We start from the raw sequence: 12977 nt of genomic DNA, 5'->3' as shown, positions 1-12977 counted from the left end.
AGGAACCATATTCCAGAATTCAGTTCAGTTCACCAGGGTGTTAAAAAGTGTCCACTGTGTGAGGTACTAAGAAAAGTTGGGGAAAGGTTGGAGAAGCAACTGCATAAAAACTAGATATAGAATTGAGTCCCTGTCCTTGAGGAACACAGCTTTCATTGAGAAATATGAAGTTTCAGTGAGTGATAAAGGTAGGGAGGGATGTACAAGCTGGCAGCAGGGAAACACCTGTGTATTTATAGAGGTCTAGTACCCTATGAAACATGAAAGAGGTAGTTTATTAGGTGAAGTAAAAGCAATATTTTAATTTGCAGGTAATAAATTGTTGGATTCGCCAACCCAAGGCTGAAAGGTATAAAAATAATCTTGTTGATTTACAATCAGAATAAAATTGTATTATATATATTTAGAACTAAATCCACTAGGCTTAAAGGGTCATTTTAAAATCCATAACCCTACAGAAATTCTTCCAAACCTCCACAAGAATCCTTAATAGACAAAAAATAACTGAGGAAAAAAGCTACATGGCTTCTGTCTTGACACCTTGAATATTTTATGGAATGAGAGCCAACCATCTTATTTCATAAAGAAACACCAAACCAAATCTTGTCTCTATTCATTTTTGCACTTTTTCCTTCTCTTACCCCTGGTCCTGCCCCTTCCCCCCACACATTCTAAAGTATACTGAACCTAGTGTTTAAACACTACATGTGGCACTTGGTAGCCATCTTTGATGTATTCCATTGAAGTGAGTTACCAGGGTGGCAGGGTGAAATGTAGCAGAAGAGAAGGGTGTGTGAACAAAAAAAAATATCTGCCTCTTTCAAAGTAAACAAGCTCTCGGATTCAGCATTCATTGAATGTCAGTGTCCTGGTTTATCCTCAGCACCAATCTGTCAGGAGTGTTTTGCTAACACAAACTTGAAGTCTTTAATATTTACACTTAATTAACTTGGTCAAGCATACATTAGCAGTCTACCATTCTAAAGTGATGAGAAATTTATAGCACCTTTCACCAAAACATTGACATCTTTCAGGAACTCTTGGTCAGTGGTGACCAATACTTTTTCTTCTGTGTATTTTATGTCCAGAATCTAAATATATTGAGCTATAAAAAATATATTGAGCTAAATATGCCATAATATGTAGCTCTGAAAAAAGAAAATATGCTTTGAAAAATTGTATTAATAATACTTTGTTTGTTATAAACCCATTATAAACCAGACTGGTAGGGATTTTCAGTACATTGTCAAGGTTCATTGTGACAGTATCTCAGACTGCATTGAGCCCTCACTGTGCTTATATGGGTATTATTTCTATTTTTCTAAAAATTTTGTTCAGTTAGCAATACTTCATCTGAAAGTTAGACAGTCAGCCTGGTTTCATAGTCCTAGAAACCCAAGTACAGAATTAAAAATTATTCTTCTTTCATCTCAGTCACTGCTTATGGAAGGACTAGAATGCAGCCACTTATTCTGCCAGTCAGTCAACAATTCTTTATAAGAAGTATACCAGTCACTGTTCTAGCCTGAGAATAAGTGATGAAGAAGACAATAACACTCCCTGGTGTCTGACACTTACAAGTTTAGTAAGGGAGATAGAAAATAAACTAGTAAACAACTGCAGGAAAAGGAAACAGTGAAAACTGCTATTAAAAAAATCATAAAGAATATTAAAATAGAGGACACATTCAGGGCAGGAGAGAAAGCATGTATGGAAGGTATTTTGATTTCCATTAAGAATCTCCAAAAATTTGTGCTTGCCATAAATATAATGAAATTTTTACATAGCACTTAATATATTTTTGAGTGTAATAATCACAATGATGTTAAAGGAATGCGTCTGCCAACTTTTCATATAATGGTAAGGTTATTGATGCTGTTTTTATTTTTTTAAGTAGAGACATTGAGTATTATATTACTGATTCCTTTGTCATTGTTTGAATGCATTAAAATGTATGACACCATTCATTTTAAAACAACTGCTATTCTCTTTGTAAATATCATTTTTAAATGACACTGTATTAGCTATTTTAAATATTAATTTCAAGAAGTGGTTATTCTGCTTTAATATTTATCTCATTCCTACAAAATTGAAAAAAACCTCTAACATTTCAAAACGGAATTTAAAAATTCTAATAATGCACACAAACTGAATCTAAAAATTAGTGATCAAATGACAAGTGTATTGCTTTCCATGAATGCCTTATTTCCATGTATTCAGTTATCGAATAGGAAAGTAATCTCTGTAATGTGTTGGTATGGTAATTTCAGAGGTTATCTTAAATTATAGCATGGATGTTATTTGGATAATATAGTCATCAAAAAGAGTGACTTGTGATCAAATAAATTGAGTCAAGTATCAAAAAAGGGATTCCAGAAAGAAGAAATGTGTTGACTATGAGATGAAAGGAAATATAACAAGAAGATGTAGATTTAGTTCAATGGCTTTAGATGCCATGGAAGAAAAAACTAGAAGGTATTTGAGTGTAACAAAATCAAAAGATGACTAAAATTATTTATCAACTTATGTCGATATATCTTTGCCTTAGCATGCACAAAAATCTCCAAGGAAGCCTGTGAAAAATGCAAATTCTTGGGGGCCTCCCTGGTGACCTAGAGATTAAGTCTCAGTGCTATCACCATGGCGGCCTGAGTTCAGTCACCAGCCAGTAAGCATACCTCTCCTGTCTCACCCTGCTGCTCCCCTTAGCAGTGTATTTTGGTAAATCTGCCTATTCTGCTCTCCACTCTGTCTCTGGTGAATCCTCTGACCCCCTGCATCTCTGGTCTACACCCAGTTCTATGCAAAAAATAAACAAATAAAATCTTTTTTTTTTTTTTTTTAATACAAGCACTGGGTACAGTCAGAAGCACGGGAGGGTGAGAGAATTCACCAGAGCCAGAGCAGGGAACAGAACAGGCAGACCGATGAAACACACTGCTGAGGGGAGCAGCGAGCGTGGCAGGAGAGGTCTGTCGTGCCATGTGGGACCCTCGATGGTGGCCAGGGATCGAACCGGCGCTGCAGAGGCTGAGGGCAGCCTCTCAGCCCAGTGCTCAACTGCGCCACCAGGGGAGGCCCAATAAAATCTCTTTTTTTAAATGCCACTTCTTGAAGCCTACCTCCAGAGATTCTGGTTCAGAATGTCTGAAGTACAGCCACGGAATCTGCATTTTATAAGCAGCCAGGTGAATTGCCAGAAAGGGTCAGCGTAGAGACCTTGAGAAACATTGGTCTGTCTATTGACCCCATCACCAGTTAACTTGTTGGTGAATTCAATTTTCCTTACTTGTTACTGTTAACACTGCTTTCATGAAATCAAAAGCAAAAGTTAAAGAAGGTGAACATGGTGTTGGGCAGGTTGACATATCACACAAGTGTGTCACTGACCAGCACTGAACTGCAAGGTTCAGGGAAGATCCATCTGAAACCCATCAGTTTCTTGCACAATTTTGTCACTGTAACCTCAGAACCATAATAAATGAACTATTGGCTAATTAACTAATGAAGAAGCTGATTCCAGTGAAAGAGTAGTCTGTCAGTCTTGAAGTAGAGACCTTACACACAGATAAAAGCATCAGGCTTAGGCTGAAAGTGCCTACATCCTAAAAGTATGTGTCAAGACCCTATTATGTTAGGTACTATTGGAATCGAAGACAATGAGGAAGAAGTCTTGTTGTTAAGTAGAATAGTAGTGCATTTTTGAGAAGTCTCCATATAAAATTAAAATGAAGTGGAAAAATTCATGCTTTGAAAACACTGGAGCCAGGTTGGCTAGCATCCAATTTTGTCTCTGCCACTTATTAGCTTTGTCACCTTGGATAAGTTTTCCCCCTCTGTTTTGTTATTTCATCATACAATAGCTGTATCTACTTTATGGATTGTTACGAGAATTAAAATGAGTTAATATGTGTACAGCATTGATAATACCACCTGATATAGTAAGCCCCATGCAATATATGCATTCCCATTTCTGAGCAAAAGGTACTTACAGAGCAGAAGTCAGTTCCTATCCCAGCTGGCATTACTAGCCTGATGCCCTTGAGCAAGTCATTTGGCCTCTCTCAATGATAAAATCCTTCAATTGATGTCACAGTACATGAAAGCACTTTTAAGATATCAAAATGCCAAACAAGTGTCAGATGTTTAGTAGAATCATTGTATTATGCAGAGTACCTTCAACTCCTCTTTTGTGTAGGTTCTATATGAAGAACCCTGTGTCAAGTTGTTCAGTTACTACTCTCAGTTCACTTCTTTTTAATTGGCATGTATTGATAACCTGCTATATAGCAGTCATTGAGGATACAGAGATGAACAGACTAAAACTCTTGGAGCTCATGTCTGGTAGAAAATGTACAAGTGAAAGAGTAGAACAACATTCTACAAGGCAGAGGGTGAGGACACTTGGCATTCTCTTGGGGTGAGGAAGGAAGTGGAGGGGCAGGGAAATCTAATAGAATAGGTGACATTTTACTGAATCTTGCCAGTGAAGAAGAATGTTCCAAGTAGACTGAGGGTAGGAAAGCATTCCAGGCATTCAGGAAATTGCAGAAGTGATGTTATAGCATGGGGGCATGTGTCCCAAGGTGGATGCAGGAGTTGGTAGTAGGGAAGCCAGGTCACCAAAGGCCGCTTATCCACCTGATCATGGAATTTGGACATCGTTCAGTAAGTTATTAGAAGCCACTAAAGGATTTTAAATGCAGAGAAATAAACATTGTGTACAGTTTAAGAACATCATTTGACAGTGCTGATAATGGAAAAGAGGCAAGGAAATGATTTAACAGGTAATTGTAGCAATCAATAATATGATCTTGATATTATTAACCACAAATGCAGGACCCACAGGTCAACCAAAACAAAAACTTAAGTCAACCATTTTGCTATTCAGTCTCTATTGAAGCAAAAATAGACAATCCTGAATATATTCTTTACAAGGAAGTTCATTAGTCACAAGAAGATTGACCAAAAAAGTAAATGTGGTAGGATGTTCAGGAAAAAAAGTTGAGGTTAAGCAGAAGACAGTAATATGAATCATTTAAACTAAACATCTCAGATAAACTCCACAGTGAAGCAGAGATGATATTTTTTCTGACCCTACCATGATTCACAATGTGAGATAATGCACATGAAAGAATTTTGGGTGACATAACTATACAAACATAAAACACACATACTAATAAAGGGAAATAGAAAGAGGTAGAGACCTTTCCACTAGCATGGAAACTCCCTGAAATCAGGGAGTGTATCTCATTTGTTTGCTGCTGGATCCTGGTGACTTGTGCATAGTGTCATAGTTACTATGGGCAGGGACAGTAATAAATACTATATATGCATTGGCTCATTTAATTCTCATAAAATTTCCATAAGCCACAACCGATAACAAATTGCAGAGCTGAATAGATTCAAATGCAGTTAGTGTGTGTCTAATATCTGCTTTTAACCACTATATAAATACATCATAGACATTTGCAGATTTGGAGTGATCAGAAGAAGCATAATAGAATCAAAAAAATTTTTAAATGATGGTGTATGTTAAATACAACTACATTAGTTTCAAGTCCTTTCAAGTAACTAAAGACATTCAGCAAATTAAAAGGTATATCACACTTGTTCTACCAATAGCAAAAAAAAAAACCTTTATGTATAAATGTATGTTTCTCAAAAGTTGGGGTTTTTTTCCTCTAGAGCTAGAAAAGTAGTTATAAAGTTTATTTGGAAGGATAAACACACAAAAATATCTGGGAAAATAAAAAAAAATCAATGGATGATCGGGCCTCCCCAGTGGTGCAACCATTGAGCGTTGGGCTGCAAAGCTGCCCACAGCCTCTGCAGTGCCGGTTCGATCCCCAGCAGGTCCCACATGGCATGCAGACCTCTCCTGCCATGCCCGCTGCTCCCCTCAGCAGTGTACTTTGTCAGACTGCCTGTTCTGCTCCCCACTCTGGCTCTGGTGAATTCTCTCACCCTCCCGTGCTTCTGACTATACCCAGTGCTTGTATAAATAAATAAATAAATAAAATCTTTAAAAAAAAAAAAAAAATCAATGGATGGTGGCAGGTAGACCATACCAGATAGTAAAACACATTATAAAATTAGAATGATGGGATATTAGCACATGAATAAAGACTAATAGAAAACAAAAACAAAATCCAGAAAAAGACCAAAATGTGTAAGAAAATTTAGAATTTTATAATAATGTTCACACTAAAATGTTATCTGAAGGCCACATAGATTTTAAAAAAGTCTATCTTTCCTTATCTAAAAAACCACTATCTTTCTTCCATAAATTTTACTTATGTGATTCACCTTGTTCAGTAAACAGATTAAAGGTAAACTTTATCTGAGATAAAGTAAAGGGGGTAACTAACATCAAGGCAAAAGACCTATAAAAAGGTTGAGAGTGACAGACTTTAGCAAGCATTTAAGTGCTAAGGGATACAGGTTCCTTGGGACTGGAGGAAAAAGACAATCTCTTACAAGCTCACCGTGGCAAGGAGAGATTAAAATGACTTCTTCCAGAAGTGCTCTGTCCTGTCCTCATGGTTAATTGGATCCCACCTCATAGATTATTTATCCAGTGGGTACTGAGAGGTAAATATCCCATAATTTCCTTGTAGGCACCCTGCCACTCAGCTCAGACGTTCAGACATTCAGAGATGAATAACTACCATGCATCACCATTTAATCTGTAATCTTACATCTTGGTTTCTGTTGTAGAATAAAGACCCCAAGATGGCTCGAGTTGCACTGGAATCTCTGTACAGATTACTTTGGGTTTACATGATTCGAATTAAATGTGAAAGCAACACAGCTACACAGAGGTAAGGAGCTGGCTTGAATCAATGGTAACCACTTGATTGAGTTACTGGTAAACATACCTTCAGCCCATGGAGAGGGAGTTTCATTTTGTTGTTTCCTATGGTAACCTAACTAGAAGCTGCTGAAAGCTGGCATTTACTAAAAATTCTCAGTCCTGAAAGAGCTAAGTCCTAAGAACTTTTCAGGCTTGGCTTAGTTATTGGCTCAGCAGCCATTACAGAAACCCCAGGCCCTACCAGGACTGCCAAGTTCTGTGCCCAGTGCTCCATGTACCACTTTAACAAAGGAAACAGCTATAATTTTCCAACTGCCCTTAGTTTTCCAGAAAAACTTTATTTCATAGAGTAATTATGTTAATGGAAAAGGAATGAAGTGGTTTGTTTTCTTTTTCTGAATTCTCTCTGATTCTTAGATAAGGTAAAACATCTGCCATTTTCTCTTAGAGCACTGGAGCTCAGCCAATCTTGCTTGTTTTCTCTTCCCACCCCCCTTATCTTTCAGCCGTCTTATAACCATCATCACAACACTTTTCCCCAAAGGGTCCCGTGGTGTGGTGCCAAGGGATATGCCTCTGAACATCTTTGTGAAAATCATCCAGTTCATTGCCCAGGTAATGGAGAAGTTTCTGGCAATAAGAATCTTCTCATTAACTTTAAATCATCTCCTCCTTATGAAGTGCAAACAGATAAAGACTCTAAAATAATATTTTACATTTATAGACTTTTCAGAATGGTTTTGAAAGTGTTTTTACACATAATCTTTTTTTCCCTCAGAACAAATTATGACAGTACATCAAGTGTTTTCAGCCTTTGACAAGTGAAGGAACTTAAGAGACAGAGTTTAAGTGACTCATCTAAGGTCACAGAGCCTATTAGTGAAAATTTCGCTTGACTCTTAATCCCTATTTTTTCCTGATTCTCTGCCTTACAAGTCAGGAGGAAGCAGAGGATCTGATGTTTGGAGCATATCAAAAGAATACAATTGAGTGAAATTGGAGGAGTAAATAATAACATTCTTTCACCCTGTAAAAAAGAATTTAACAGGAATATTAGCAGTTATCAAATACTTTATCATGTACTGAATTCTAAGCTCTTCATAAGTACTTATTTACTTAAAAACTGGACCCAGTATATTATATGTAGTTTTTAGTGTTTAGTGTATTGCTTCAATCCAAGTTGTTTACTTTTTTAAAATACTTTTTACTTTTTAAACTGTTTTACCCCAACTTTGACTCAAGTGTGACTTGTGGAGTCCAGCTTCTGCTATGAGCCAGCTCTATTACCTTAAACAAGTTGGAGAGCATCTTTAATCCTCAGCTTTTACATTCTATAAAAGGTGGGAAATGCTCTCTCAGTTTACCTCAGAATCTTGTATGAATAAAGATTATGTATGAATAAAGGGAATCTTGTATGAATAAAGGGAAATAAAGTTACAGTCCATATATATACGTAAGTTTCAATCATTACTTCACAGACTATTTAACTTGATAGCTTTCTGTGTTTGGTACAGTGATATGTCTCTATAATGTTGGTACTTAGGGGAAAGACATTACTTGCTTTGCAGGTGAACAAAGGAGTGTAACTTTTCTAGACACAATTATCAAGTGACTGTGCTATGACTATTCTGAAATACGGTGTATCAAATGAACCTGCCATCTCTTAGTGGTCATTGCCTGGTATTCTTAGAATATGGTTTAGATTTTCTCATTTGTGAACCTTAATTCATCTTCCTAGCTGATTATTCATTTCACTTGCACAATTGTCTGTTATAAAGAATTTGTATGTTAGAGAATAGAAGACAACGGTAATTTTGCAATGGCACTTTTAAAGAGACATTTTAAACTGGGTTTCAAGGAGTTAGTTATCAGCATCTACAGTACAAGGAGAAAGAGTTTGAACATGAGCAAGCCAGATACTCCAGATTTTGGATGCTTTATGTTGTGGGGGGTGTCATTAGTCATTACATGCTTTAGGGGCAAATTACGTATGTTATGCAATGAAGGCTTCTCAGCACACCACATGAAAACAGAAGCAACTCCACCAAAGATTCACATGGGCTGGTCTTCATTCAGGGATCCTCTGTGATCCGTAAAGCTGAGTGGTACCTTTCTTCTTTGAGCAGGCACCTATTTGGTACATAGGATGAGAACAGACATTTCATGTTGAATTTGTTTTCCAACACTTTCATTTTGTTTTGTTATTTTCACTACAGGAACGATTAGATTTTGCAATGAAAGAAATCATTTTTGATTTTCTTTGTGTGGGAAAACCAGCAAAAGCCTTCAGTCTCAATCCAGAGGTATGACTCATCCTTTTATGTACTTTTAACACAGATGTATGACAGAAGCTTACCTTTGCTTTGCAACTTTGGGTCCAGAGAAATGTTCACCAAATCCTGGTTGAAAAAAATCTTTACACCGTGGGGCCTCCCTGGTGGCGCAAGGGGTTAAGCACTGCACTATGAAGCAGTCTGCAGCCTCTGCAGCACTAGTTCAATCCCCAGCTGGCCAGGGAGCTACCCACATGGCGAGGCAGACCTCCCCTGTCTCGCCAGTGCTCCTCTCAGCAGTGTGTTTCAGACAGTCTGCCTGTTCTGTTCCCCACTCTGTCTCTGGTGAATCCTCTCATGCCCCGCAACTCTGGCCTGTACCCCAGCTCTTGAATGCGTAAATAAATAAATCTTTAAAAAAGAAAAAAGAAAAAGAAAAATGTTTATACCTTGAGACCTGAATTAGAAGTTTTAAAATTAATAAAATCAATATTACTTTGTGTTACAGAATATAATTATGTACCACAGAATGGTGATTTGTGCAAACCTGACTAGGCTATATAGCTTCCCAATTATTAGTTGTGTCACCCCAGTTTTCCCACCTGAAAAATGAGAATAATACCTTCTTTGTGTGACTCTTTTAAAGATGAGAGTGAATGAGCAATTCTCGATATATTTAGGGACTCAATAAATTGTTACTAGGTTGTTATTAGTATCGGTAATCATTATTTTCTGCTGTAGGTCTACTTTGGGAACTTACTACTTCATGTGGTTTGAAAATAGGAGTGTAGATATTTTATACATGGCTGTTTAAGGAAGCACAGATGTTTTAGTACTTTATGATCTTTTAAGGTTAGTGCAACTGGGAGTCACTACTTTACTCAGTCACCTTTCAGAAGCAACATTGTTCCTAACTTGAGTCTGAGGAAGAGGACAAACTGGCCCAGAATGGTATTTCTTCTTATAACCTCATGTTTTTATCAGTAACAGGTTCTGTGGCACTGTATTTTTTAAAATTTATTTTCTATCTCCTAACCCTTATAAGCAAAAGTTAACAACTTGCAGTTCAGAGCAGATGATTTTTGTTTTGTGGTTCCCATTTGAAACTCCTGTTTGTTTTCATTCAGTCTCTGTAAATCAACACTTACGTGTCCATCCAGGAGAGATAGGAACCTTTTCTTTTCCTCAGCTTACCTTGGCTGCAGCTGTTGCAGAGGATGACTGACTATCCCTTTGGGGTATACCCAAAATCCTCCAAACAGAATATGATGTGTGACTGCCTCAAACATACCTTCCAAGTTTGGTGAAAATCTTACCAGTTGTTTTCTTATGTGCAGCAACAAACCATAACAAAAATTTCATTTTATTTTTATAGGTTTGGCCTAAACTCTTGTACCTTTTAAACTGCTCTCCCATACTAATCTCGATGGCTTAAATTTTCTGAAAGAGTGACAGTTTCATTGGGTCTTCCTTTTAAACTTGAGCGCATTGTTTCTCACAGAGAATGAACATTGGTTTACGGGCATTCTTGGTAATTGCTGATAGCTTGCAGCAGAAAGACGGTGAGCCTCCCATGCCAGTCACAGGAGCTGTTCTCCCTTCAGGAAACACATTGAGAGTGAAGAAAACATATTTGAGTAAAACACTAACTGAAGAGGAAGCCAAAATGATAGGTGGGTTTCAAGGATGTGTCACAACTGAGCCTTTTAAGCCTTTAAAATTACCAGTAAATATTTACCCTAAGTGAGATACACTTTTAAGATATCTTTATAAAAGTAGCTGATGAAACATTCCAACATTAATTGTTTTGATTGATTCATGCTGTGCTTTGTTTTACTGCCCTTTAAACTTTTTTGGAACTTCCTGATAAATATTTTGCCATTTAAATGTTAGACTTTAATCTGTGATCTTTTCAAATTTTTAATATTGGTTATCCACATTTATAGTAAATTTCTAAGGCATCTGTGTGCTTTGGTAAATAAGCCTATTTATAAATCATATATTCATACACTCATTCGTTCATTTTTATAGTTTCTTTTGTTCTTTTTTTAAATAAAATCAGCTTAATCTGTGCTTTAAACATAACAAATCCCACACATACCATATTATATTATGGGATTAGCCTACAGGAGATTATTTTCTTTTTAATTTAGTTATTTTAAACTGAAGGGGTGATATTTTTGTATTTGTCTCTTGAGTACCTGAATTTAGAAACCTCTGCAAACTTTGTCAAGATACTTCCTGAATTCCAGAGGCCTGAAGAAGATAGATGACAAATCTTTATTGCTATAAAATATTTATCTTTAGTTAAATACTTAAACAAATTTAAAAAGATTTGATGGATGAAAAATAACTATTAATAATTAAAGTTCAGATATTAAAAGCAAAGTAACTTAGTTTTCATTTGTATTATATAAATATATTACATGAATGTGCTGTACATATTTATCTTCTGCTTAGGACATTGGCACTGTATTTAATGAGAACAGTAAAAATTATATAGCTAAAATACATTTTCCTTTATTTTAAAATATATAATGAAAGCTAATTTTGTTTCTTTAATGAAAAAAATCTATACATATTTCAGAGGATAATAGGAAATTATTAAAATCCTAGCTCAAAATGAAAGTTATCCTTCATGCACGTAATTACAAATGATGGTAAATTTTCTTATACCTACCAGAAACATTAAATATCTAAAATAAGACTTTCTATTTCCTTGTTTAACACTTCTATAAAAATACTTCCCCTTGAAGTATTAGAATTCCAGTTTCTTTAATTTAAATGATTATTTGATGAATACCTACTAAATACAGGGAACTATGCTAAGAATATTGCAAATAAGAGATTGAATTAGACTTAACTCAAAGAAGTCATTGACCCATAAAAAGTTTTCATTAAAAGCAGTCATGGGCCTCCCTGGTGGCGCAAGGGATTAAGATGCAACCTATGATGCCATCCACAGCCACTGCAGCATAAATTCAATCCCAGGCCAGGGAGCTACCCACATGGCACAGCAGACCTCTCTTGACTCGCCCACTGCTTCCTTCAGCAGTGTATTTCAGTCAATCCATCTGTTCTGCTCCCCACTCTGTCTCTGGTGAATCCTCTCACCCCCTCATACCTCTGGCGTGTACCCCAGTTCTTGTATGCATAAATAAATAAATCTTTAAAAATAAATAAATAAAAATAAAAACAGTCATATTTTAATAAGCTCAATAAGCTAGAATTTCATTCTTTGATAGATTTAGTCAGAGATGTAACTATAATACATTTTTCAGGTATGTCTTTATATTACTCTCAAGTACGAAAAGCTGTGGACAACATTTTAAGGCACCTTGATAAAGAAGTGGGAAGGTGTATGATGCTAACTAATGTCCAGATGTTAAACAAAGAACCCGAAGACATGATCACGTGAGTATAAGAGCCCTATTTTAAATGAAGTAGTAATTAACGAAAGACACCACAGAATTTCTTCTCATTTATTCTCTATTTTGTTCTCATCTTCTTTGAATCAGGGTCCTAAGAACTGTTAAAAACAGTAAGAATATACTTTGATAATATTTGGCTAACTATTAAAAATTAGGTATCTGAAGTATCAGTAGACCAGTAAGTTAGAAAATATGGCCCAAGACTCATTTACTGGTCCACATTTTTTGGAAGTGATGTTTTGTTCCCAAGCTTTATCACAACCATTGTGTTATACATCACCAATTTACAGATAATCCATCTTTATCATGTCAAGTTCACTTGTTTTTAATGACCATGCCAAGCTATGAGATTTAAACCTTTCATATTCTCTGTGGAATCAAATGCTCTTAGCCAAAATCTAAAGATCTGTAATTTGTAATTAGAGCTCTGTAAAAGAAACTCATGTAACTTGTACT

General features: G+C 36.1%; 1 protein-coding gene across 2 annotated transcripts in view; it reads left to right on the top strand.

The window, feature by feature from the left end:
* Positions 1-12977, top strand: part of FRY (FRY microtubule binding protein) — a gene marked incomplete at both ends in the record, with an annotated part of 249052 nt that overhangs the window by 112392 nt on the left and 123683 nt on the right. For both annotated transcript variants that reach the window (XM_084236045.1, XM_084236046.1), the window contains 5 exons: positions 6721-6824; positions 7324-7432; positions 9034-9120; positions 10592-10763; positions 12372-12504. In XM_084236045.1, coding sequence (XP_084092171.1) covers positions 6721-6824; positions 7324-7432; positions 9034-9120; positions 10592-10763; positions 12372-12504 — 605 coding nt within the window. The remainder of the gene's footprint in view (positions 1-6720; positions 6825-7323; positions 7433-9033; positions 9121-10591; positions 10764-12371; positions 12505-12977) is intronic.

Source organism: Talpa europaea (assembly GCF_964194135.1).
Source record: "Talpa europaea genome assembly, chromosome: 6".
NCBI classification, from domain to species: Eukaryota; Metazoa; Chordata; class Mammalia; order Eulipotyphla; family Talpidae; genus Talpa; species Talpa europaea.
Note: the sequence above shows the minus strand (reverse complement) of the source record. Positions and strands in the feature narration are given on the sequence as shown.